This window comes from Myotis daubentonii, chromosome 5, assembly GCF_963259705.1.
Source record: "Myotis daubentonii chromosome 5, mMyoDau2.1, whole genome shotgun sequence".
Taxonomy (NCBI): Eukaryota; Metazoa; Chordata; class Mammalia; order Chiroptera; family Vespertilionidae; genus Myotis; species Myotis daubentonii.
The window spans coordinates 87,984,501-88,009,455 of record NC_081844.1 but is presented as its reverse complement, the minus strand read 5'-3'; the positions used below and the strand labels follow the sequence as shown (position 1 = coordinate 88,009,455).

General features: G+C 42.6%; 1 protein-coding gene across 2 annotated transcripts in view; it reads right to left on the bottom strand.

The window, feature by feature from the left end:
* Positions 1–24,741, bottom strand: part of STK32A (serine/threonine kinase 32A) — an 89,656-nt gene extending 64,915 nt beyond the window's left edge. The window contains exons 1-4 of one of the 2 annotated variants that reach the window (XM_059698788.1): positions 24,195–24,333; positions 20,043–20,179; positions 2,173–2,228; positions 1,175–1,326 (exon numbers count right to left, since the gene is read on the bottom strand). In XM_059698788.1, the coding sequence (XP_059554771.1) occupies positions 1,175–1,326; positions 2,173–2,228; positions 20,043–20,145 (311 nt within the window). In that variant the 5' untranslated portion in view covers positions 20,146–20,179; positions 24,195–24,333. Of the gene's footprint in view, positions 1–1,174; positions 1,327–2,172; positions 2,229–20,042; positions 20,180–24,194 lie in introns of both variants that reach the window. The other variant, XM_059698789.1, reaches the window with a different exon arrangement.
* Between the last annotated feature and the right edge of the window lie 214 nt (positions 24,742–24,955).

Below are 24,955 nucleotides of genomic sequence, written 5' to 3'. Positions count from 1 at the left end.
CTTTGCTGGCAAGTAAGCACTGCTTGGTATGCATATTTAAATGACAGTCCTACGGAATTAGCTTTAAGAATTGGCTCTGAGCATAATGGCTGCCTTCAAACGTAGAGCAAAATGAGACGGCCACAGAAAGACCTCCACACACAAGAAAAGAGCAGGAAGTCATAGATAAGGCAAGCCTCACCATTTTCTAAGCGTGGGGTTGTAATAATGGCTTTGAAAACAGATCACTTAAGGTAGCTCCAGCTCTGTTAAAACCTATATGGAGAGAAAGGCAGCACCTATCCTCACTTCAAGGAAATCAGCTTTATTGCCAATCATTTGAAAGTATGTTTTTGTTGATTTTAGAGAGAGCGGAAGGGTGAGGGAGAGGGAGATAGAGACATCTATCTATGAGAGAGAAACATCGATCAGTTGCCTCCTGCCCACCCCCTCCTGGGGATTGAGCCTGCAACTGGGCATGTGCCTTGACTGGGGATCAAACCAGAGACCTCTCTGTTATTGCCAATCATTTAAAGGAGAAAGCCCTTAGTACAAGTTCTGTAGATCAACCTCATGTCAGCCAGTGATGTCACACTTTGTACCTAAAGTCTCTGCCCCACGGTTAATGGGGGAAAGTACCTAATGAGTGAGGAGACACCTGAACTCATTCCTTCAATCTATTTAATTACAATGCTCTTAAAAAATAAAACTTGATCTCAAGGGCAAGAGAAACTGTGACAACTAGACCAAGAAGTACTTATTGGTGACAATAAAACAGCTATTTTGTTTCATTATCCAGTCAAAGACACCGAGGAGAACAAGAGTCCTTGGGGAAGATCCTAAGAAGGACTTTGCAATTGCACACCTAGAAATCAGGGTACGCTCATACCACAGTACTGGGGTGAAGACGGGGTATCTCCATTCAGAGGTGCAATCAAACCACTCACCACAGCCCTGGCCCGTGTGGCTCAGTTGGTTGGACATCATCCTGTCCACCCAAAGGTTGCTAGCTGGATCCCCTATCAGGGCATATGCCTGAGTTTCAGGCTCGATCCCCCTGCCGGGGTAGGGGGTGTGCAGGAGGCGGCAGATCGATGCTTCACTCTCACATCAATGTGTGTTGTTTTCCTCTCTCTCTCTCTCTTCCTTTCTCTCTAAGAAATCAATTAAAATTTATATTTAAAAAACCACTTACCACAAATTAACCAGGAAAGGGTGCTCCAGACCCTGCATGATCTGCAGTTCCTTGAAGACATTTCTCACTTCGTTGCGCTCGACACACTTCTGTTTGTTCATGTACTTCATTGCATACATCTTCTTGGTATCGTTCTTCCGAACGATGCAGACCTATTGGGGCAAACCAGAGTGAGAAAGTGATTAGGGAGATGGCGGATCGTAGTGATGAGCGACAGAACCAGATGCGTTCTTCAGCATGGCTTGGGGGCCTTATCACTTGCAAATTCTCTGACGCTAAAGTTGCCACTTAGTTCTGATTTCAGAGTAAAAAAAACTTCATTTTCTTCCCATGTGCAAGATAAATTCCTAAATCTTTGCTTTCTCAAACGAATTTGCCTGTTTTTGCTTTGGGAACTTCTTTAAAACAGCATTTTGGAGAAAATAGCTGCCTCCTTGTCAGGAAACTTCCCGTAGCAAATGCCATCCTCATTCTGCTTGAGTGACTTAAATGAATGGGCAAAGCTGTCAGGCTGAATGATATTGTGCAAAGAATCTCTGTTTGTACCCATAAGTGATATAACGAACCAAAAAAGACTTTTCAGAAAGGGATAACATGAAACACGATGTCCATATTTTTGACATATTTTTGTATTTTCAGAGGTTCATATAAAGCCTGATAATGTAGACAGCAATACTTTTAAAACTCAAGTTCAATATGAAATATTCTCAAGATACATCTCCACTAAGAAGCAAATAATCAGGGTTTGAATCTAGAAGTTTCTTCCAAAAAATTAGACTGTATATGTATATTTGTCATGGTAGGATTTTTAAAAAAATAAAAACATGGTATGACTTGGGAAGAACAGAAATTAGGTGGCATCTTTCCCACATGAAAAGGTTTAATGCTTACATTGACATCTCTGAATTATTCCTGGTGGTCCCAGTAACTCAGTAATCTGAACATCATGGACTCTGTTCCCTGAATTGTATAGCTCTATTACTCATTTGGATTCTCACCTTCCCAAAACTGCCTTTCCCAATGGCTCGCAGAATTTCAAAGTGGTCAAAGTTGACTGTAAGACAAACAGAAGAACATTGTAAGTGATTATCAGTTGTCTTTTAGTAGCTAATAAATAATAAATAAAGATTGGGCTAAACCGAAGTACCTTGTTTAAAACAAGATTCCAGACTAGCTTAAAATGCCCATTCATTTAGTCAATGAATATCTCTTGAACATTGTATTATATGATGCCATAATCACAGTGCTTAGTAAAGGAGGATACAGTAATAACAGAGTAGAAATCTAACCTCTACCCAAATGGAGCCTGTGGTCCTGTGAAGGCTCCACACAGAAAGAAACCCTTAAGGATTAAACAGTCACAAAAATAAGTGGACAATTAAAACTGCTACTGAATGTTAGGAAGGATAAAGTTGTGGGGCTCTAAGAGCGTGTGCTGGGATTTCACACAGGCGACAAGGTCAGGGGGAGCATCTCTGAACACAGATGTTTATGGAGAGATCTAGCCCCCTGTGGATCTGGTCCTACTAAGGATCAGCACCTCTAATATCTTCTCCCTGCCTATTCCCCCCACAAGCAACCACTCTTTTGTATCTTAATAATTTTCATTTTCCCAAGTAGAAAACTATTACACTCATAAGCTCATAGAATGAGCCGATCCCCAAAGGACATTTCTATGAGATTAGCATGAACATGTGGACAGAGTCTACTGAATGGGGCTATGAAATGCAGATGATCTTTTACACCTGCCATTTTAACACCTCAGCACCGAGAAGTCAAAAGCAGTAGCTGTGTATACGTAGGTGGCGTGGTCTCTTGGGTCAGTGCTCATGAAATGCTTGATGATGAGAAGAGCCAAGTATAGATTCTCTTAGGTGACAATTTTTGGTTTCTTGCCTTGATGATTTTGAGGAAACATTCCACTTGTTTCTTGGTTTTTGAAATAAGGATTTCGATGAGTAAAATTCCAAATGAGGAATTATAAGAGCTTATTTGGAAAGGGTTGGGAAACACTAAAAAGTACCACTCTTCTTTTTAAAAGATGTATTTTTTCTCTCTCTCTCTCTCTTCTCTCTTCTCTCTCTCTCTCTCTCTCTCTCTCTCTCTCTCTCTCTCTCTCTCTCTCTCTCTCTCAAATTAATTACATTATCTCTTCCTGAAGGAAAGAGAAATAAGTAAGAGGACCTCTAAAGGTTTTTCCAAGCTTTCTGAGGGTCAAAACATGTCTATAATATAACTTATGGATGAAAACGGGGCCACATACTAGACCTGATAGGCTCAGCGGGCCTGTATGGTGGATCTTACAAACTCAGAGACCTAAAGTAACCACATAGGATGGTCTGAAATGAAAACTGCCTAGCCCAGCTGATGTAGCTCAATGGTTGAATGTCAACCTGTGAACCAGGAGGCCATGGTTTGATTCCTGGTTAGGGCACATGCCTGGGTTTCAGGCTCAATCTCCCAATCCCTGGCAGGGGGAATGCAGGAGGCAGCTGATGGATGATTCTCTCTCATCATTGATGTTTCTATCTCTCCCCCCCTCTTCCTTCCTTTCTGAAATCAATAACAATATAGTCAAAGGAACAAACAAAAAACTTCCTAACTAAAAGCAAGTCATTGTGGGAAATAATGTCCTAGGCAGGTATTTTCTTTGACAAAGGGTGATCATTACCTTATGTGAGCCTTCTATTGTCATTTTTGCATTTATAATAACATAACTTTGGAATGTCAGAGTGATCCCATTTTTCCAGATCACTCTACAGCCTTACACCAGAGCACAGATCCCAGAACCCCTCATGGTTATCTTCTCCTGCATACTCTCTCTATATGCTGTAAATGTTAATTATCCTATATCCACCAATGTAAAAGATGTGTCTATCTGTTTTACTTTTTATCCAATCTCAGAGATTTCCCTACTTTGCTTTCTCCCTAATCTACCACCACTAGATTTCATGTAACCTCCTTACATCTTCCCCTTTTTTTCTGATGTACAAAATAACTGGTAAAACTGCCATTTTCTGGAGCATTTTGTCAGTCCATTGAGATTTTGCTTCCTAGCAATTGTCGTCAGTTTGGCTCAAAGTAAACTCATAAACATTCACTACAGGTTTGAATGTTCCTTACATCAATAGACTTGATCATTACTTTCTCCTCTAAACTCCCAAATCAATTCATTTCTACCACTAAAGCCATTTAATCATGTGAGGCAGCATGTACATTGCAAATAATCCTGGTTTTAGACTCAAAATAGTGAAGTGACTTGACCTAGCCAATGTGGCTCAGTTGGTTGGAGCATCATCCTGTGCACCTAAAGGTTATGGGTTCAACTCTTGGTTAGGGCACATACCTAGGTTGGGGGTTCGATCCCCAGTCAGGGTTTGTATGGGAGGCAACTGATCAACGTTTCTCTCTCACATTGTTGTTTTCCCTCCCCCGTCCCTGTCGCAAAGCCACACTTAATACTTCAGTGGAAAAGTGGGCAGAATCAACCCACCTGAGTCTGCTCAGTAGCATTCATGTAAATTCAATATACACCTTTTTGAGCCTGGACCCAGGCTCTTAACCACTATTTTTATGGTTGTCTTAGTGTTATTATCGCACATCTACCTATCCCAGAGGCAGAATCAGGGGAACAAGGGAGAATTTCTTCATCTCTCCTTTTAGAATCAGATGAGCCAGGTCAGGTTTTTCTGAGTCTTTCTCTAACACAAACATGCTGATTGTGGAATCCAGGGCTGATGTTTTGATTTCCTTTGCTTTACTTCTCATACCATCTCCCCATTCTCAACATTCTGCGCAATAAACAGTGTTGAAGGAAAGAAAAGGGGAAACCCTCTTTACAGTTTATTGTAACACTCAGACACTTGAAATTTGGAAAAAGAGCATCCTAGAAGATAAAGCAGATACAATATGGTGGTTAAGAGCATGAAACTCTGGGTTTGGGTTCTGGCCAGACTACTTACTAGCTATGAACTTGAAGTAAATTATTTAAGCTTTCTGAGTTTTAGTTTCTTCCTATGAAAAAAAATTGGTCATATACAGTATCCCTTCTAAGGTTATTATGAGGACTAGGTGAAATAAGATGTATCAAAGGTTCTTATTTGGGTACTTTTGGGAGAGAATAAGAACTCAATAAATGTACCACTATTATTGCTGGAATTTTTTGTAATTGTTACTGTGTGAGTCATCTTAATATCAGCCCAGAATATCATTTGCCAAAACATTAGGCTAAATGATGTTGTGACTTCACACAGGACAAATTGCCAAGAATGTCACTTCCCTGAAGACAGACACTGGCCTGCCCTGTTTATCTCTATATCTACATTGCCTGGAACCCCTTGGGCAAGTAGCAGGTGGCAAACCCTTGTTACGTGGAAGAAGGAGGCGATAAAGTACCATCAGCAAAGTTTCCCACAATATAAAGCTATATTTGGAGAAAAAATTTAAAGATAGTTTTTTCCACGTTGACTTCCTAGCATATCATCATTTATAACAGGTACTTCCTAAGAAATGTCGTACCAACAACTTACTATCAAACGGCTTGTTAATGTGCTGGGCAATAAAGTGGGCTTCCATTGGAATGTTATTATAATATTACAACTTCAGATTCATCTGGAGGAAATGGATTTATACCTTAAAAGCCTCAAGGATTGACTGACTTTCTGAGCTCAGAAGCATGGAGAGCTGCCATTCTCCACCCCACCAACTTCACAGTCACCAGCTATCCAAAGTGAGGCCATGGATGCAAACCCCAGGAAAAGGCAGGTAATTAACAGCAGGAGTCAGAGGGCTTTTGCTTTGTCAGCACTGCATCGTCCTTGAACAGAAATCACTGTATCATCCTATGCAACACAAAGGAGCCAACATTAAGTGACAGTCTTCCATACACCTTGTCCAAATGAAGAGGGAATCAGTGCCTCTTCTACATCCTGTCACTTTGCCCATTTTTAAGAAAAAGGACAGAAATAAATTAAGGCTTTCCTTACAAATATAATTCTTCCAGTGGACTTCACAGTTTTCCATTAATTAGATGAATGAACGTTTGGTCATCATGCTACATTCCCAATGGAGGCCTTTGCAAGGAAAGGCTCGCTTATACCCTTTTAAGAGGGGGGGGAAAGCTAGCCACTTCCCCAGAAGCCACAGCTTTGCTAGTGAGCCAAATCAACAAATATTCATTGAGCATCTGTGTGCCCAGGATTCTGCTTGGCACTGATGATAAAACAAAAGGAGCCCTGGCTGGTGTGGCTCAGTTGGTTGGGCGTCGTCCTGTGCACTGAAAGGTTGCCGGTTCGATTCCCAGTCAGGGCATATGCTCAGGTTGTGGGTTTGATTCCCCGGAAGGGGGCATGCAGGAAGCAACCAATTGATGCTTTGCTTTCACATAGATATTTCTCTCTCTCTCTCTTTCTCTCTCTCTCTCTCTCTCTCAAAATTAAATAAATAAATAAAAATAAATAAGAAAACAAAAGGAGCTTGGGACTAAGTCACATCCTCAGAAAACCGTGACTCATTCAGCAGTATTTGTGAGAACATTAAACTAGCTAATCAAATACACCATACCTCATTTTAACTTATTTTATTTTGCTATAGTGTGTAGTGTATGTATCTTTGGAATCCAATCTTTCCTCTTTCTGGAAGTAGAGACTTAGATAAGTATAAATAGGCACATGGGCAAATACAGCAGACAAACAACAGCCGCAGACTGTTACTATTTGGCATAGAAAGAGGCTCTCTGTACCTGCAGAGATGGGAAAGGATATTGCGCCATGAAAAGTTTGCTTCTTGGTTTTTGATGATGATTGAAAGCTTTGATGAAAGATAAATATTATTTGGGTCAGACAGAATTGCATTAGAATCCTAGCTCTGCTGTTTACAAGAGAAATAAAATTAGAAATTTACCTGACCTTTCTGAGCTTCAATTTCTTGTTCTCAATGAAGATTATTTTTATATAAAACTAGTATACTTTTGGTATACAAAAAATACAGAAAAGTAAAAAGAAGAAAAACAAAATCATTGAAAGATAATAGTTAATATTTTGATTAAATTTTGTCTTTTTAATGTTCTTATTTTTACCAAAGTTATATATCTATATCTATATTTATATACAGCTAAGAATCAAATAGTTTTTAAAAGTCTATTATAAAACACTGATATTAGTTCTATGACCCATTTGTCTCACTTTCCAATCTCTCCAAGCCAAGAAATAAACACTTTTACTTCTTTTGGTAATAAATTTGGTAGTTTCCACCATATCTTCTAAATAATATAATTTTACTGTTATTTCTTTTCAGCTTTAGTTATTACTTATTGAATTTCCAAGATAGCAGGCAAGGATTTAGCTCACTTTCCTGGTCATTTGGGCTTATCCCAACATGCTCCTATCTTTCCAAAATATCAGTATCTGATGTAATAGTTTCAATTAGATCAATATTCTAATTATTATGAGTATGGAAATGGTATGTGCAGCTAAGTCGTTCAGCATGATTAGTTCCCTCTTCTTGCACAATGTTTCAGTTTCCCTGGAGTCAATAATTGTCCTGTTTATACATAAGCTTATTTTTCTATATCCTTTTTCCTAATTCAAAATATAGTCTCTATCTGGCCACCCAACAGACAAACTCCAGCCTGGTGGGTGGCCATCTGAGGATGTCATGGGGGTGCTCATCCCCAAGCATCCCTGCACTGGCACCCAGGCTCATGCCATAGACAGAGGGTGGGATGGGCCAGGGTGGCACCAGGAACAACCAACTTAGACTCCTTCTTGGGGAGGCAGCAGTGTGTGAGCCCAGCTCCAGCCTCTGGGGCATGAGCCATTGTCCCATCAGACCTCACACTCAAATTCAAAGAGAAAATTAGTAAGAATTTAGAGATAGTACCTGCAGCTCATAAAGCAAAATGCACTGTCCTGCCTGCCTGCATTGGCCCCACAGGGAGGAAGCCAGTCCTGGTTCCTGGCTACATGAATTATTAGTTTCTTCCCTTTATATAGATTAATCCCACTTGCTCTAGTATCTGCTCTTTAATAGAAAAATTCCTCCCTTAGTATCATATTCAGCTTGAGCTATTGGCTCACATCTCTGCTTCTCTTTAGATTAAAAGTTTTGAAAGAGTTGACTATACCTGCTGTGTCTATGTCCTCAGCTCCCAAACATTCCTAACTCCCCAAAATCTGGCTCATGCTTTCACAACCTCCCTGAGCTTCTTTTGTCAATATTACCAACATCCTGAAGTTGCCTAAACCCATAGACAGGCCTCACCTTATGCAACCACACAGGAGCACTCAATGTAAGGGACTGCCCTCTCGTACTTAAAACACCCTTCACTTTTACATTTCAGGACAGATGTTTTTCCTTCCTCACAGGCTGTTCCTTCTCAATTTCCTTAGATGAATTGCTCCCCTCTGCTTGACTTCTAAATACTAGGGTTCCTCCCCTCTTTTGCTTCCACATTCTCTCCCAAGGAAGACTCACCAATCCCCATGCCTTTATATCAGAGAGGGATATAAAGTCATCTCTGGCCACTCAACCCCAGACCCCGACTTGACATCACCATTTAGATGCTGCACAATCATTTTATGCATCAAAATTAGGACTCTTGACTAAACCCAAACATGTCCCAGCCCTTCAGCACCCCCTATTCTCCATCTCAGAAAATATCACAGCCATCTATCTACCTGACTACTCAAGCAAAAATCTGATTCATTCTTGATTTTGTTCTTTTCCTCTTACCCCATAATCAAACCATTAGTAACTTCCAATTATTGTATATTAAAAATAAATGTTGAATAAACTCTCCATCCACATTGCTATTCTGTTGGCCCAAGCATCATTCATATAAATGAATGACTGTCCTCATTAAAACAGATCACCTTTGTGTCCTGCCCTCCCCAATTTCAGCTACTTAAGTTATCTACATAGCACTTATAATTATAGACCTAAATTTCACCAATCAGAAAATCCCACCCCCAAAAAAGTAAAACAGGGAGAGAAAAGGAAAACCAACATTGGTTAGCTTTTATTTTTTTATTTGCCATGTAAGGACATTAAAAACTCTGATTATGAAAATGGTAGTAATAACAGCTAACGTTTATTGAACAACTCCTATGTGCCAAGTGTATGCCAAACATTTTTCATGGATAATCTTTTTATTCCCGCAAAAAAGTCTCCGAGACAGATACTATTATGAGCCCCCGTGTTACAGACGAGAAAACTGGGAATCAGAGAGGCAAATCACATGTCTAAGTTCTCACTATGAAAAAAAAAATTCTATTTCCATAACCCTTAAATACAAAACACTCACACCAAGAAAGGACACAATCTTTAGCTTTATGAGAAGCTTATTACCTGGTACATTGTCTGCCTTTTTCTCTTTTCACCACAGACTAAGTGAAATAGCCATTGTTTGGTATTTGTCTACAGAGGGTATCACTGATTTAACCTCTGTGATACTACGGTACTAGTTAAGGTTGGAGGTCAGCTATAGCACTCATGATCTACTGGTGAAAAATTATTTAGCTGGCTCATGAGCAGTTTATTATCCCAGTGGTTGGCAGCAAATGGTTGCCCATAATGCATGTGGGCTTGGCAGGTCTTTTAAGAATATATTTGGAATTTCTCCAGAAAAGCAGCTTCCAGAGCCAGTTGGTGGCATCAGTTTGCATAGCCAGCGCTTCCCTTTTATGAAACACGGTGCCCCAGGGAGTCTGGGATTTACTGACACCCATTACCGGTGCCAAGACCAAGCGATGGGCACCAGCAGCTTCTCTTCCTGCTGCCTGGACCCCATTCATGAGTTTGCCCAGAAGTCAGAAATACACTGGCTATGTCTTTAGAACAAGTTGCAAAGTAGAACAGTAGGGCAGGATGAGGGGATCAACACCCCCAGTTGGTGGATGCCCCTCAGTTGAATAAATGCTCCTAGTAGGAAATGAATTCTACCTGCTGATATTGCAAATGAATTGCAGGCTGTACCCGCTTAATGAAACCCAGTCTGTAGGGCTATCAAATAATATATTTTGTCCTCCACTACATTTGATTGATTGGTCCAAGTATTCCACTGGCTCACAGTGATCAACCAAAAGATGGTCAGTGAGGAGTGAATTTGTAGTATTGTCATAGGTGTGTATGGTGCCGGGTGGGTGCTGGAATGCTCGGGGTGGGGGTGGGGAATAGCTTCCTCGATTGTATAAATGTCTGGCCACTACGCTGCACACCTGAAACTGAGGTAGAATGGTGTTGAATGTCACTTGAAAATTTTTAAAGAAGATCAGATTAGGAAAAGATTTGAATACAAAAACAAAAAAGAGTGAATTTGTTAAGAATCTACAGCAAAGAGTCCATCTCCTTGCCCAGTCTCTGAGTTAAGGCTAGAGGGTTATGAATGGGATGGGTACCAGACGGCCCCAGCCTGCAGAAATAAATGTCAGCAGGATACTTTACAGCAGGAGTCAGCACAATACGTCCCGTAGGCCAAGTCCAACCTCCATTTATTTTTACATGGCGCATAAGCTAAGAATGGCTTTTATATTTTTTTAAATGCTTGGAAAGAAATAAAAAGAATATTTTGGGACAAGTGAAAATGATGTGAAATTCAAATTTCAGTGTCTACAAATAAAATGATATTGACACATAGCCACATTCATCTCTCTGATTCTTCATTATCTGACTGCTTTCAGCTTACAATGGCAGAGTTGACTAGTTGTGACAGAAACTGTATGAATGGCTAAGCATAAAATATTTACTATTTGGGCCAGTACAGAAAAAGTGTTCCAACTCCACTTTAAATCATTCTCAGAAATCACAAAAAATATAGGCTACTCAAGCATAAAACAAGGTTAATATTACTCTTTTACTGTAAAAATGCCTCCAGAAATGAAAGAAAAAATCATTCAGAAGGAAAAAACATAGCCTGTGACACTATTTAATTTTCAAAAATCAATAGCCATCAGTTGTGCATTTTTTTTGCCACGTAAACTGGCTCAGTGTCCTAGTTTGACAAGAATATTATGGCATGACTGGCTTTCTGTGTGTGTTTCCAAGTGAAATTCCCATTGGTTGTCACATAGCAAGGCATAGCTGAAATCACTGTGTATTTATATTTCATAAGACTTGAATTGGAGAAATGATGGTGAACAGGAGTTACTGTGATTAAGTTTGCCAGGGAAAGGCCATACAAGAGAAGTTGGATCCCCTGAAGGCCTTCGCCCCCATTCTCATTTAAATCATTAGGTTTGGCCCTGGCCAGTGAGTGACTCAGATAGTTGGGGCATGTCCTATACATGAAAAGGTAGCAGGTTCAATTCCAGACCAGAGCACATATCTAGGTTGTGGGATTGATCCTCAGTCAAGGCTGTACAGGAGGCAACCAAAGGATATTTCTCTCTCACATCTATGTTTCTCTTTTTCTTTCTCTCTCCCTCTCTCTTTCTCTCTCTCAAATCAATAAACAAACAGACAAAACAAACATATCCTCGGATGAGGATTAAAACCAAAAAAGGCAGCCCTGGCCAGTTTTTCTCAGTGGTTAGAGCAGATCTAAGGGTTTGGGGCATGGGCATGTACCTGTCAAGGGCATGTACCTCAGTTGCAGGTTCGATCCCCGCCCTGGACAGGTCACATGTCACTCCCTTTCACTCTCTCTAAAAATCAATGGAAAAAATATCCTCAGGTAAGGATTAAAAAAAACAATAAAAGACAGTAGGCTTGGAGTACCAATCACATTGTCTGAAGGTGAAACTGACTTATAGATTTAGTTTCTTAACCTAGAGAATTTTCCCAAATTGAGATCCACAGAATATTACGTGTCACCTGGTATTAAAATGTTTTCCATAAAAAATGGTTACATTGTGAAATAAGTTTGGAAAACATCAGGATACTGAGATTTTAATACTGTAGGACATTCCAGAGCCTTTAATATGCTCAGGAGCTCTGGGAATCTCCAAAGGCAGGATGTAAATTCTTAATACACTTGAGCAGCTTCTCCTACACACGTGCTCCTAACTCACTGCTTGGGGAACGTGCAGGTCGGAAGCACTAGTTCCATCTCCAGGTTGTTTCTTAGCTGCCTAGTTTGTCTCTTTCTGAGTCTGCCAACCCCTTGGGCTGGGGCAACTAAAGCCCTCACAAACTGTTGCGATAAACTGTTGGATCTGAAGTTATTTATGACAAATGTCATACCTAAAGGTTAGACATTTCAAGATGACTTAATTTTTTAAGAAGCTAATTCTTGCTAGAGACTTTTTGCTTTTATTTTCTTAGCTACTTTAATGCAAGACAGTGAATAACATAAGACACCATTACTCAAGTTTGAGAGGGGAACGTGGGTACAAATATGCAATGCACAGACATTAAACTAACCAAGGAGGTTCTCAAAGTCCTTCCTTGCTGGAATCAATTCAGTAACCTCCCGTTTCTTTTGGATGCAAATCTGTGACCAATTTTTTTGGCCCAACATTTTGAAGGACCCATTGCCTCTGTCACTGAAGATGGAGGAAAACTGGAAACAGTCACATATCCTAGGAGACCAGCGTTGCCAAATGAAAGAACATTGAGTTTTCAGCAAGTCCAAAGAATAATGCAATGATTGAGTTCTCTCTGCAAACTCAGGACATGGATGAACTCTTTGTAGCAGCTTTTTAACCTAAGGCCAACTTTTCTTAGCTACAACCCTCCAGAGGAAAGTTGTCTCTTGGTTGAATCAAACCCACTCACCTCTATATTTTTTGTATATATACTTGGAAACACAGGCAGCTTATAATGATTGCAAGACCCTCTTCTTGGGTCTTACCTAGACCCTGAATTACTAACAGGTATACTTTCTCCTGTTATTAAATAACTTTTTCTAAATTAGCATGAAGACCTCAATTATTGAACTTTTTAAATGTTGATTTTTTAAAAAAATAAAACCAGCCAGAAGAAAAAGATGATGGAGGAGGAGGAGGAGGAGGAGGAGGAGGAGGAGGAGGAGGAGGAGGAAGAGGAGAAAGAAGAGGAAGCCCAAACTACACAGAACAAACAAAACCACTGCATTCAGAAAGAGGAAATAAAACTGATTAAAGGAAAAGACTTATAAACATTAAAAACAAGTATCACTCACACTCCTTTTCTTTCAGAAAACTTAAAATGTTTCTTTGTATCATTCATTCATTCCTCAGAGTAGCCAGATGGTAGTTGGGGAGGGGGAAAAGGGAGGGAGTGCAATTGTCACTGTGTCTGTTGATCCAATGGGATTACTTAAATAGGCAGCTTTAGGTTGAAGTCAGAAAAAGTTTATTGAGCCCTAGCCAGTTTGGCTCAGTGGATAGAGCATCGGCCTGAGGACTGAAGGGTCCTGAGTTCGATTCTGGTCAAGGGCACATGCCCGGGTTGCAGGCTCAATCTCCAGTGAGGGGCATGAAGGAGGCAGTGGGTCTAAGGTTCTATCTCATCATTGATGTTTCTGTCTCTCTCTCCCTCTTCCTTCCTCTCTGTAATAAAAAGAAACATATTGGAAAAAAGAAAAGAAAAAGTTTATTGATTTGCAGCTCAATGAGTTCTCAATTTTGCCTTAAATAAAATCACAATCAACTCAGGGGGATAAAAAGAGAAACCAGATGAGGCTGTTTTGTACAGTCAATAACTTAGCCTCTATTTAGAGGGCTTTTATATAGGTTTTCTGACCCAATTCCATTGATAGAACTGTGAATAGGTCATATTGACTATGGCATCAACAGAGTTTCATTGAATCAATTGTGTTTCTTTCCAAAGTTGAAGTAGTTCAAAGAGTTCATGCTAAGAGACTCTGGTGCTAATAAATAACACTATCGTTGGCATTAATTGGGTGATCACTTTAGGTAAGACAGCTTGCTAAGTGTTTTACTCGCATTATTTTACTTAATCCTCACAATGGCCCAATGAAGTATATCCATTGCTTACATATATAAGTTGTTGTTGTTTTTTTCCAAATGAATTCACTAGTAGTTGTTTAGGCTGGGACTTTGTTCATGATATTGCAAGTCCCTCTAGAACACTTTGTAATTAGTCCAATTGACTTCAGTGTTTCCTGATGCTGGATCAAGCTATGTCCCTTTTAGTTTTCACATTGCTAGTCTGTGGCCCTGCTGAGATTTGAACATGTGCATGTCCTTTCAATACCAGAGCCCATGCTTTTAGCCCATTATGCCGGTGGTTTCCCATTACTAAAACACTAAACATAATTAGGTGGAAGATTGTCTGGTAGTTCCTCAAAAAATTAAAGAATTACCATAGGATCCAAAAGTTCCACTTCCAAGTACATATCTACACTAATAAAAGAGAAAAATGGTAATTGGCGTACAAGCTACCCTTTTCATTGGCTAATCAGGGCTATATGCAAATTAACTGCCAACTAAGATTGGCAGTTAACTGCCAACAAGATGGCGGTTAATTTGCATATGTAGGCACAATGCAGGGAGGCGAAAGGGAAAGCAGGAAGAAGCCCCCTGCCACTGACAGTGATCGGAAACCCAGGGGGGAGCTAAGAGCTGGGGGGCAGGGCAAAGGCGGCCCCGGGGCCTCCTTTGCCCTGCCCCCCAGCCATGATCGGAGAATCAGGTGCCTTTTCCGCCCTGGCCAGTGATAGCAGGAAGTAGGGGTGGAGCCAGCGATGGGAGCTGGGCACGGTCGAAGCTGGCAGTCCCAGGAGCTAGGGGTCCCTTGCCTGGGCCTAAAGCGAAGCCCACAATCGCGGGGCCACTGCAGCTGCGAGTCCCCACTGCCTGGGCCAGACGCCTCAGCCAGAGGCATCCTGCAGGGGCAGGGGCAGAGCCCGCGTGATCGCGGCGCCCCCCGCTGCCACTGCGGGTCCCCACTGCCTGGGCCGGACGCCTAGGCCAGAGGCGTTAGGCCTGGGCAGGGGCGGAGCCTGCAACCGCGGGGAGCTGGGGGTCCCCTGCCCAGGCCTGACACCTCTGCCAGAGGCCTCAGGCCTGGTCAAGGGGCCGATCCGGTGATTGGTGATCGGAGGGTGATGAGGGTCAACTCCTCTGGCCGAGGCATCAGGCCTGGGCGGGAGGCGGAGCCGGGGATTGGGGGGATATGATGGTCGCCTTGCTCAGGCCTGAAGCCTGGGTCAGAGGCGTCAGGCTTGGGCGGGGGGTGGAGCAAGCGATCAGAGGGAGATGGGGGTCCCCTTCCTAGGCATGATTCCTGGGCCAGAGGCCTCAGGCCTGGGCGGGGGCCAGAGCCAGTGATCGGGGGGAGATGGGGGTCCCCTGTCCAAGCCTGACACCCCTGGCAGAGGCGTCAGGCCTGGGCAAGGGGCCGATCAGGCGATTGGAGGGTGATGGAGGTCTACGCCTCTGGCCGAGGCATCAGGCCTGGGCAAGGGGCAGAGCCAGCAATCGGAGGGTCTGGGGGTCCCCTGCCCAGGCCTGATGCCTGGGCCAGAGGCATCAGGCCTGGGCTGGGGGCAGAACCAGTGATGTGGGGAAAGGAGGGTCCCCTGCCCAGGCCTGACACCTCTGTCAGAGGCGTCAGGCCTGGGTAAGGGGCCGATCAGGCGATTGGAGGGTGATGGGGGTCAATGCCTGAGGGCTCCCAGTATGTGAGAGGGGGCAGGCTGGGCTGAGGGACACTCCCCCCCACACACACACCCAGTGCACGAATTTCATGCACCGGGCCCCTAGTAACTAAAATAATTGAGAACAGGGACTCAAACAAGTATTTGCTCACCAATGTTCGTAGCAGTCAAATTCACAGTAGTCAAAAGATGGGAACCATCAAATGTCCACCAGTGGATGAAAGAATAAAGAAAATGTTGCATACACACACAATGGAATATTATTCAGCCTTAAAAAGGAATAAAATTTGGATACATGCTACAACATGAATAAACCTTGAAAACATTGGATAAGTGAAATAAGCCGGACAAATATTATGAGGGACCTAGAATAGTCAAATTCATAGGGACAGAAAGTTGAATGGCTTGCCCTAATTGGTTTGGCTCAGTGGAAAGAGCGTCGGCCTGCAGACTCAAGGGTCCCAGGTTTGATTCCGGTCAAGGCCATGTACCTTGGTTGCGGGCACATCCCCAGGAGGGAGTGTGCAGGAGGCAGCCGATCAATGTTTCTCTCTCATCGATGTTTCTAACTCTCTATCCTTCTCCCTTCCTCTCTGTAATTTGGGGAAAAGAGGGAATGGGGTGTTATTGTTTAGTGGGGACGCAGTTTTAGTTTGGAAAGGTGAAAAAGTTCTAGATGGTGGTGATGGTTGCCCCCAAATGGGAATATACTCAATGCCACTGAACTGTGCACTTAAAAATGGTTAAAATGGTACAGTGTGTTATATATATTGTATCATAATAAAATAAGTAATTACGACTTAGGTTTGTGCTGAAATATAAAAGTGAGAGCCCCAGAACAAAACAATAGTATAATTTGAGATCTACTTTGTAAAAGTTGACTTAACATTAACCAAATAAGCAAACCTTATTGTGTCCAACAGTACTATAAGCTTACACTTTGTTTTCATTAAATAAAGATCTATATAAGTAGCGAAGAGAAAAATTCTTTCAGTATCACTATAGATGGAACAACACAAAAATCAAAGTATCAGGATGAATTCTAGTGAGAACAGCTTATCTCAAGGGACATCCAATAACATCTTATCTTATTCCTTAATTACCTTCCATGTGAACCAAAACACTTTCCATGAGAAACAAATATTGAAATATTACCGGGTAAAATCGGTTTGAATATTCTTCAAAGCAATGTTGGGAATAGTAAACACTTTGAAGGAAATATTACATACTTTTTCATCATCACATATTGGGATTCTCTTCAACAATATTTTTAAAATAATTAAATTGGCTCATTTGGTGCCCTAGATTCTGGCCCGATTTGATTATTTACATTAAAAAATGGACATCAAAATAATAAAAGCATTAATGTTAATTGATTAGTCAGTGCTTTTTTCTTTGTTGTTTTTGTTTCTTGGTTGGAAGCTTCACAGCAATCAAATAAAATTTACCTTGTGCTCCATCCAGAGCTATAAAAGGAGCCAAATCAACTTTATGAGATGCATTGATTTAAAAATTAGTTTTATATATGCAAACTCATGGTCATCAGATAGCCAACTATTCAATCCCAATTTTGTCATTGATTGGACTTTGGATTTGCTTTTTTCCTGTGCTTGAACTATTCTTCTTGTCATTGCATGAGTGGCTCCTCTTCACCTTTTCCAACTCAAATGTCACCTTCTCAGAGAGGCCACACCAGACCATACCCTATCTATCATGGTCTCCACCATCAGCCTGTCACTCTTCATAAGATCACTCTGACTTATTTCCTTGGAGTCACTTTAACATTCTCTGAAGTTATCTGGATTTTTTATTTGTCTATTGTTTGTCTTATCCACAGGGGCAGGGCGTAGCCGTCTTGTTTTCTATTCTATTCCTCATCCTAACAGAGTGACAGGCTCATAGTAGCTGGAGTTGCCCTTCAGTTTCTGCCTTGCAGCTGTGTATATGAATGGACTCACAGCCTTGTCCCCTGAGAAGCACAGACAGACTGTTCTGCTCAGCTCTTCTTTTTACGGGTGCTGCCGTGGGACCGTCTCATTGGGCTGGGGAGGTTGGACAACAAAAAAGTGGCAACCTAGAGGGTTTTGAGAAAGAACTGCTTGCTCCTTAAACCTGACTCCACCCTAACCCTAACTCTCCAGAGTTCCTTGCAGGTATTTATGAAGTGGTGCCTTATTTCCCATTGGTCACACTTTCTTACTCTTAACTTCCTTGGGCACCCCATGAGAAGAAGGGCTGGATGAATTAAAGAGGATTTAGTCATTTCTATGTTTGCTCTTTCTAATGCCATCCTAATACCTTAATACAGCTGTTCTCAACCTGTGGGATGCGACCCCTTTGGCAGTCGAATGACCCTTTCACAGGGGTCGCCTAAGATCATCCTGCATATCAGATATTTACATTACGATTCATAACAGTAGCAAAATTACAGTTATGAAGTAGCAACAAAAATAATTTTATGGTTGGATCACAATATGAGGAACTGTTTTAAAAGGCCAGAAGGTTGAGAACCACTGCCTTAATATGACACATACCCTTAGCAACTTACAAGCATGAAGCTGGCCTCTCTTTCCTACTCTGTTCTCTGAGGACCAGCCCCATGCACAGCATTAGCTCTGAATCCATAGGGAGGATAGTTAACCAAATGAATAAAATCCAAGGCAACTTGTCTTCCCATTTTAGAGATGGAAAAATCAAGTACCATCACTGGTCTCTAGATCCTTGCCTTTACTACTTGAGAAAGCAAAGCAAAGCAATAGAAATTAAGAGTGGAAAAAATTTCTTAAGACCATTTCTAACTCTATAATTTCAGGGTTCCAATACAATATTTTGTGCCTCTAAATTACTAGTGAATAGCTGGGATCAAATGTTTTGTTTTTAAAAGGGTCAATCCAAAGTCTCAAAAAGTTAGATTATAACAGGCTTCTGGTATGCCCCACAACCATGGCAAACTGCTAATTCTTCCTGGGGAACTAAACAGAACACCTTCATGGCCATACAAGATAAATAAATTTCCATGTCCCTGGTAACTAGGTATGTGCATGTGAATGAAAGTGACCAGCTATAGCCAGATCATGTGCTTCAAAGGAGTGGGCACAGCCTCCCCCTCCCCATTCACTGCTGGCATTTGGAAGTGGTGGTGAGCCATCCAGAGGCACCAGAGGGAGAGTAAGACTCTAGGGATGGAAAGAGAATGAGAGAAATCAGCTTTTCAGAGTCACAATTCCTAACCTTCTAGAGCCACATATCACCTATTACTTATGCCTAGATTGTTACATAATAAAGAAAACATGTCTGTCTTGTCTAAGCCACTGATATTTAGTTTCCCTTCCAGCAGTCAAATGTCCATTTTAACACAACTTTCCTTGATGATTTTGATACTGCATCATCATGTTTGCAAATTGGTTTGAGGATCTCAAAATGGTAAACTTTTTGAATTAAAAAAAAAGGCCTTAAAAAAGACCTTCACGATCAGCCTATCCTTCACTTAACTGATGATGAAACTGAAGAGGGAATAATTCTCGAGCCACACAGGTAGCTTGTAATAGGCCTGGTGCTCAGATCTTCTGAATTTCATTCATTCTTCTTTTCCTTTAAGGCCCATGAGCAGAACTCCCTGGAAATGACTCTGGGGGCTCCCTCTGGGAAGCCTGGGCAACTTACTAGCAGGGGATTTCTTTTTCCCAGACAACACATAAACAGCTACTGCCCTGCATGCTCTGACGAGGCTGCTCTGACTCCCACTATGGGAAGGAAGAATCACCAGGCGCTTGCCTGGTTTTGGCACAACTGATGGTGGGGTGACGGGAGAATCAGGATCCATGCTTTTACTGCTCTTCTTGCTGAGTCTGGCCTTGAAAGTTTTCCACCAATTCTTTTTCCTGTGACCTAGCATTGTGAAATTGTTCTAGGACCCTGGATTTTGGCAGTTAGAGGCTCAGAGAACACCTATTTAGTGACTTCATTCTATACTGAGTATGCGTTATCGTTCACATGTAATTTGATAATATAAGAAATGTTCTATAATAACTAGCAGTAGGTAGTAGTAATTTCAACTGTCAAGGGAACAGCATAGAGAACAAATCATTTCACTTCAAGGTCTTCTACTGACCAAGTGCCCAACAGCCCCCTTTGGACATAGGGCATTGGTAGAGTCACGATTAAGACAGCTGCCTGAAGTCCCATGGAAAGTGGTAAAATCTAACTGTGAGCATACAAGGTTCTTGGGCTCACCCCTGCAGTACATTAAAATATACTTAAGAAACTAAGAGCTTATTTGGAATTGTGCAAAAGTCCACCTATTATGCACAACCACCACACATTGCTTACCATCCTCATTTTCATCAAAAACTGGGGGTTTGCTTGAAGTATTGGCTCCCATGGTTGTCTGCTCAGACCGGATCCTCCAGTTACATAATCCTGGCAGAAACATTCATCTCCGCTCAAAAGAGGGCTGGATGCCTTAGCTAGATATCAAGGAGAGAGCAAGAAATGATGGCCTTGTAATACCATACAAATGGCATACTCTAGTACCCTGAGTGCAGACTGTGGCTGAAATGTTCATTTGTACCACTCTGGTGAAATTTTTTGTACTTGAAAATAATTTCAGCAATAACAGAGAACATTAAGCATCTGGGAGAAGCCACTTCACAGACTCATTAGTAGTGGACCTAGACTTACAAAGAAGGAGCAAAGCGAAATATGTTTGAAGTATGAAGACAATTTTAAAATGAGGTCAGCAGTGCTTTAACAACTATAAAATAAAAATAAGATTTTATTCTGACTCTCCATATGTTTGAGAAAAATATGCTGATTTAAAAAATTTTTTTGATGTGTGATCAACAACTTTAATTTATTTTTTAATTGTAAATAATACATTCCCTCTCTCTTTTCTCTGAGCCTGGAAGGTACTACAATATAAAAGGAACAAGGGCTGAGTTTGGGCTTTGCCACCCCAGGAAGTTGCTAACTTTTACTCAACATGTTTCTTTTTTCCCTTCCCCTGAGCTTGATCATGGTCCATACTGCCAAGGGAGATTAAATGTTTAATGAGATAATATGTAAAGTATTTTCACGGCGTAAGTGCTCAATAATTATTAGTTACTCTAAAGCTCAAATTAAGTAATGTATGTGAGAGCTAAAAAGCCCTGGAAAACATATGCACTATGGCTTTTTTTGTTTCATTCCTAAACCCAGTCGTAAAGAATTTTACTCTCCCGCCCTGACCAGGTGACTCAGTTGGTTGGAGCATTGTCCTGAGCACCAAGTTTATGGGCTCGATTCCTGGTTAGGGCATGTACCTAGGTTGCAGGTTCCATCCCCGCTCAGGGTGTGTACAGGAGGCAATCGATGGATATTTTTATCTCATATAGGTGTTTCTCTCTGTCTTCCTCTCTCTCTCTAAAATCAATAAACATATCCTCAGGTGAGGAAAAAGAAAATTTTACTTTCCCTGAAATTGGTAAAAAGAGGCAGCATCCAGAGTTCTGGTTCTAAAACTGACGCAGAGAATGGCTCTGAGCCGGTGACTTCACCCCTCACCTGTAACATGGGGAAAAGGACAGTGCCTTCCTCAGGAATCACAGGCTCAGATGCCTACCAGAGCCAGGCAGAAATGCAAATGAGCTCACCAACCCAGGCAGAAGACAGTGTGACCGGTGGGAACACTGGCAACCTGGAGGATCCAGGCTCCACCAAAAAGAGGCTACTGCCCTCAAATCTAAGAGAGTGCTGCCATGTGGAAACATGGGTCCAGAGCTAGCCTTTCAGATCTACCATAAACGGGTGAAGCTAGTGATTTTATACAAATTATTTAAATATTCATTTTTAGCTATATGGCCTGAGCTACTCACAAGCAGGGGACACAAAGGGCCCATGCACAGAATAAATGTTAGCTACAGATATTTTTAATAGTAGCAGGATTTCCTTATCATGTATGATTTTTTAATTGATTTTTAGAGAGGGAAAGGGAGAGCGAGAGAAAAAAACATGGGTGTGTTGTTCCATATATTTATGCATTCATTTAATTTGACTCCTGCGGACTGATTTCCTCTTGGACGTTTTCTGAGATGAAGGAAATACAGATTAGAGACATCATTGAGGAAAGTGTCCCAAGGGAACCTGCCCTAAGGATGTTATTGAAAAAGAACTTGAGAAACCCCTAAACAAGCCTAGAAGAAAAGCTTATTTTCCTGTGAGGAAAATGTAAGTCAAGCCCTCATGTGGAAGGCAGACTCATTAAAGAAATTCTACTTTTCATACTAAAAGCCAGCTGCTGGCAAAGCATCTTCTGAACTTTAAAAAGAATCTTTAAACAAAGAGCAAAGAAAGAGTCAGCAATTAGGAAGCAACGCATTAAATGGCATGGGAGAGGGGCTGGAGGGGCAGGTGGTAACAGGTGGCCGGAGGAAGCCCGGGGGATTATTGAGCTCAGGAAGATAGAAAGAACTCAACTGTCTCTCCAGGCTGAAAAAAACAAAAAACAAAGAGCTTTTAATTCCCCCGGGAAAGGGAGTAGGAAGAAGCCCTAGTGTTTCCTTGCGGGCTAGGAAGAAGGATGGGGGTGCCCTGTGCATTCTATTATTGCATTCAGACTCCCGAATAAGTGGGGACTAGTGTCAGGGCTGAACCACAGATGACATTTGAGAAGATTGATCCTAAAGAGAACATTGATTTTAAGGAATTGCGATTGTTAACACAAGGGGGTTGCGGGGGTGGGGTGGGGGGCGCTATACTCTCTTTTATTTTTTTATGGGAGGCCTCAAGTTTTCCCACCACACCCCACCCTTTCATTCTTATATACGCTCTTCACACCTCAGGCTTCTCTTGAGTAGCCTATCTTCTGCAACCAAGCGTTGACCTTGCAAGTTGTCAAATCAGAAAGCAAAAGAGAGAGGAATATTACTGCAACTTGCCACATTTCAGAAGTTCATTTTGATGTGCAATTTTGTTCACCGAAGATGCAGTGATTTTTAGCAGGAAGAAACTATGTAGACAGGGAAGGGAAAGGCGGATGGAATGATTAGGTGGTGGCTTCTCCATTGCACTTAACATACCCAATCCAATTTAGAATTGTCTTTCTCTTCTCCCCATGTGGATAATCAAATTAGGCAACTTTCCCTCGCATCCAGAAAGAAATCAACCTTTCTCTGCTAGGAAAATAGGGACACATTCCACCCCCCCTCCCCATTCTACTGAAGTACGGCCCAGAAGAGCTATAGGACTCTCTTCTACCAAACCTAACACCCTCCTCACCTCCTGGTACTAAGTCTGCAGTGTCAAATAAGTTTCATTTCAAAATGTCAAAAGGGCAGTCACCACCCATGGAAATGAACCTCCTCAACACAGGAAATACAAGAGAGAGAACAATGCGGTTTATAAGAACACAGAAAACTTGCAGATTCTACCTTGACCTATTACCAGACTATTAACTGCAGCCTCCTTCTCTGATGCCAGCATTTGACCTTGGGCCTATATTTTGGGGGCTGTCAATAGGGGAGCTTTTGTAAGGGCTCCCTCGGTGCAGAGGTGTCATCTTCAGGAATTGAGGAACCTAAGTTGTAATGCAAGAAAGTTGCAACTTCTGACAAAACTGTACGTCTCATTGCCAAGGCATCGCATAGGCATAACGTATTGTGTTTGCACTTGAAAAACAGAACGTCTTAAACTGGGAATTATGTAGAACCAGAGGGAAGAAAGAAAATATCATTGAAAAACACCCAAGTTAACGGTGCCCTCGGTTATATTGTTTCTGTTTCATCATCTTTGCTTCGTCATCTGTATGTATTCAGAATTCTAGGTAAAACATTACCTCCACCTTCACCCTCATGCCAAATCCATTCCCCTTGTATGCTGCCCAGACAGCCACAATCATGAATCTGGGACACATTTTACAGTCCACTTTCTACGATTTTACAATGTGACATGTGTTTTAAAGTAAGTCACCTAAATGACATCCTAAAGTAGGTATATTTCTGCACCTGATGCTCGTTTACTTTTATCCCTCTGCCATCTAGGCATGCTGACCCCCACAGCCCTGACTTGTGCTTGTGAAGTGCTGCGTAGCAGGCCATGGTGTGAAACACACCACATTTTTAATTGTCTGTGTTCAAATCCTTCCGCTCTGGGGGGAGGAATCCTGGTGGAGATGAAGCCAACCATCAAAGGCAGTTTCTGCTTGATTAGAGGCTGAGTGAGAGAAACAAGCAGAAATGCTCCCAGCGCTTGTCTCCACCCAGCAAATACTCGCTGAAGTCGGTGTGTGTCTGGACCCGGGTCAGTGGGAGGCTGGGGGACCTGTGGGGTGCAGAGCAGCCAGGGAGCGGGGACTGGTCCCAGCCCTATCTGGTTGTGGTGGGTTGTCTGGACCGCCTGCCTTTGTCTTTTTTCTCTTCCCTTTTAACTTCCTAGCTTCCCAACAGCGAGTGCCCTTAGCATGTAAGTTCAGTAACAGGAAAAGGAAAAATCGAGGCCACCACTCACCTAGATCTGGCTTCTCCCTTCTCGCCTTCCAAGAAGCTGGGACTGGTGCTTCCGCCCGGGGAGCAGGGGTAACACGGGAACCCCCAGAAACACGGAGAGAGCAGGGCGCAGGGGTGGCCACGGGGACGGGGCTGGGCTGGGCGGGAGCGCGGCACCTGCTGGCTGCCGAGGGGTCCAAGTGCCGCCAAGTGCGCAGCTCCCCGTGGAGGGGCGGCTCCGGGCTGGCCCAGGGGGAGGGTTGGAGAGTGGGGTGCGGAGGGGAGCAGGGAGCAGCCAGCCAGCGGACGCCCCGATCAGATCGGAGCCTGTTCCCAGAAACGGAGAACAGTCGCCCGGGGTCCGTGCGGGAAGACCGCTTCGGGCGGGGCTGGGAGCTGGCGGCGTCCCCAGCCGCCGGGATGCAGAGCGCGCCCCAACTTCCCGGGCCGAGGCCCAGTTCCCCTGAAGTGACCCCCTTCCCGTCCGAGAGACCTGGGCGATGCCACAGCGGGCGGGTGGATGCAGGGGGTGGCCGGTATGAGCCTGCAGATCCGAGGTGAAGAAAGGCAAGCGTCCCTTTCAGACGGGGAGGAGGGGGGATCCGAGACAGGGCTGAGAATTGTGTAGGTCCCGGCAAGAAGGATCTCTTAACAGTTAGGATCTAGCAGACTTCCTCCGGCTACTGCTGGGGAAACTGAGGAACAGAGGAGGAAACTCCTTGCCCCGTGTGGCGTAACAATTCGTGGAGAGGATCTTTTGTGGACCCAGGTCTCCTGGCTCCT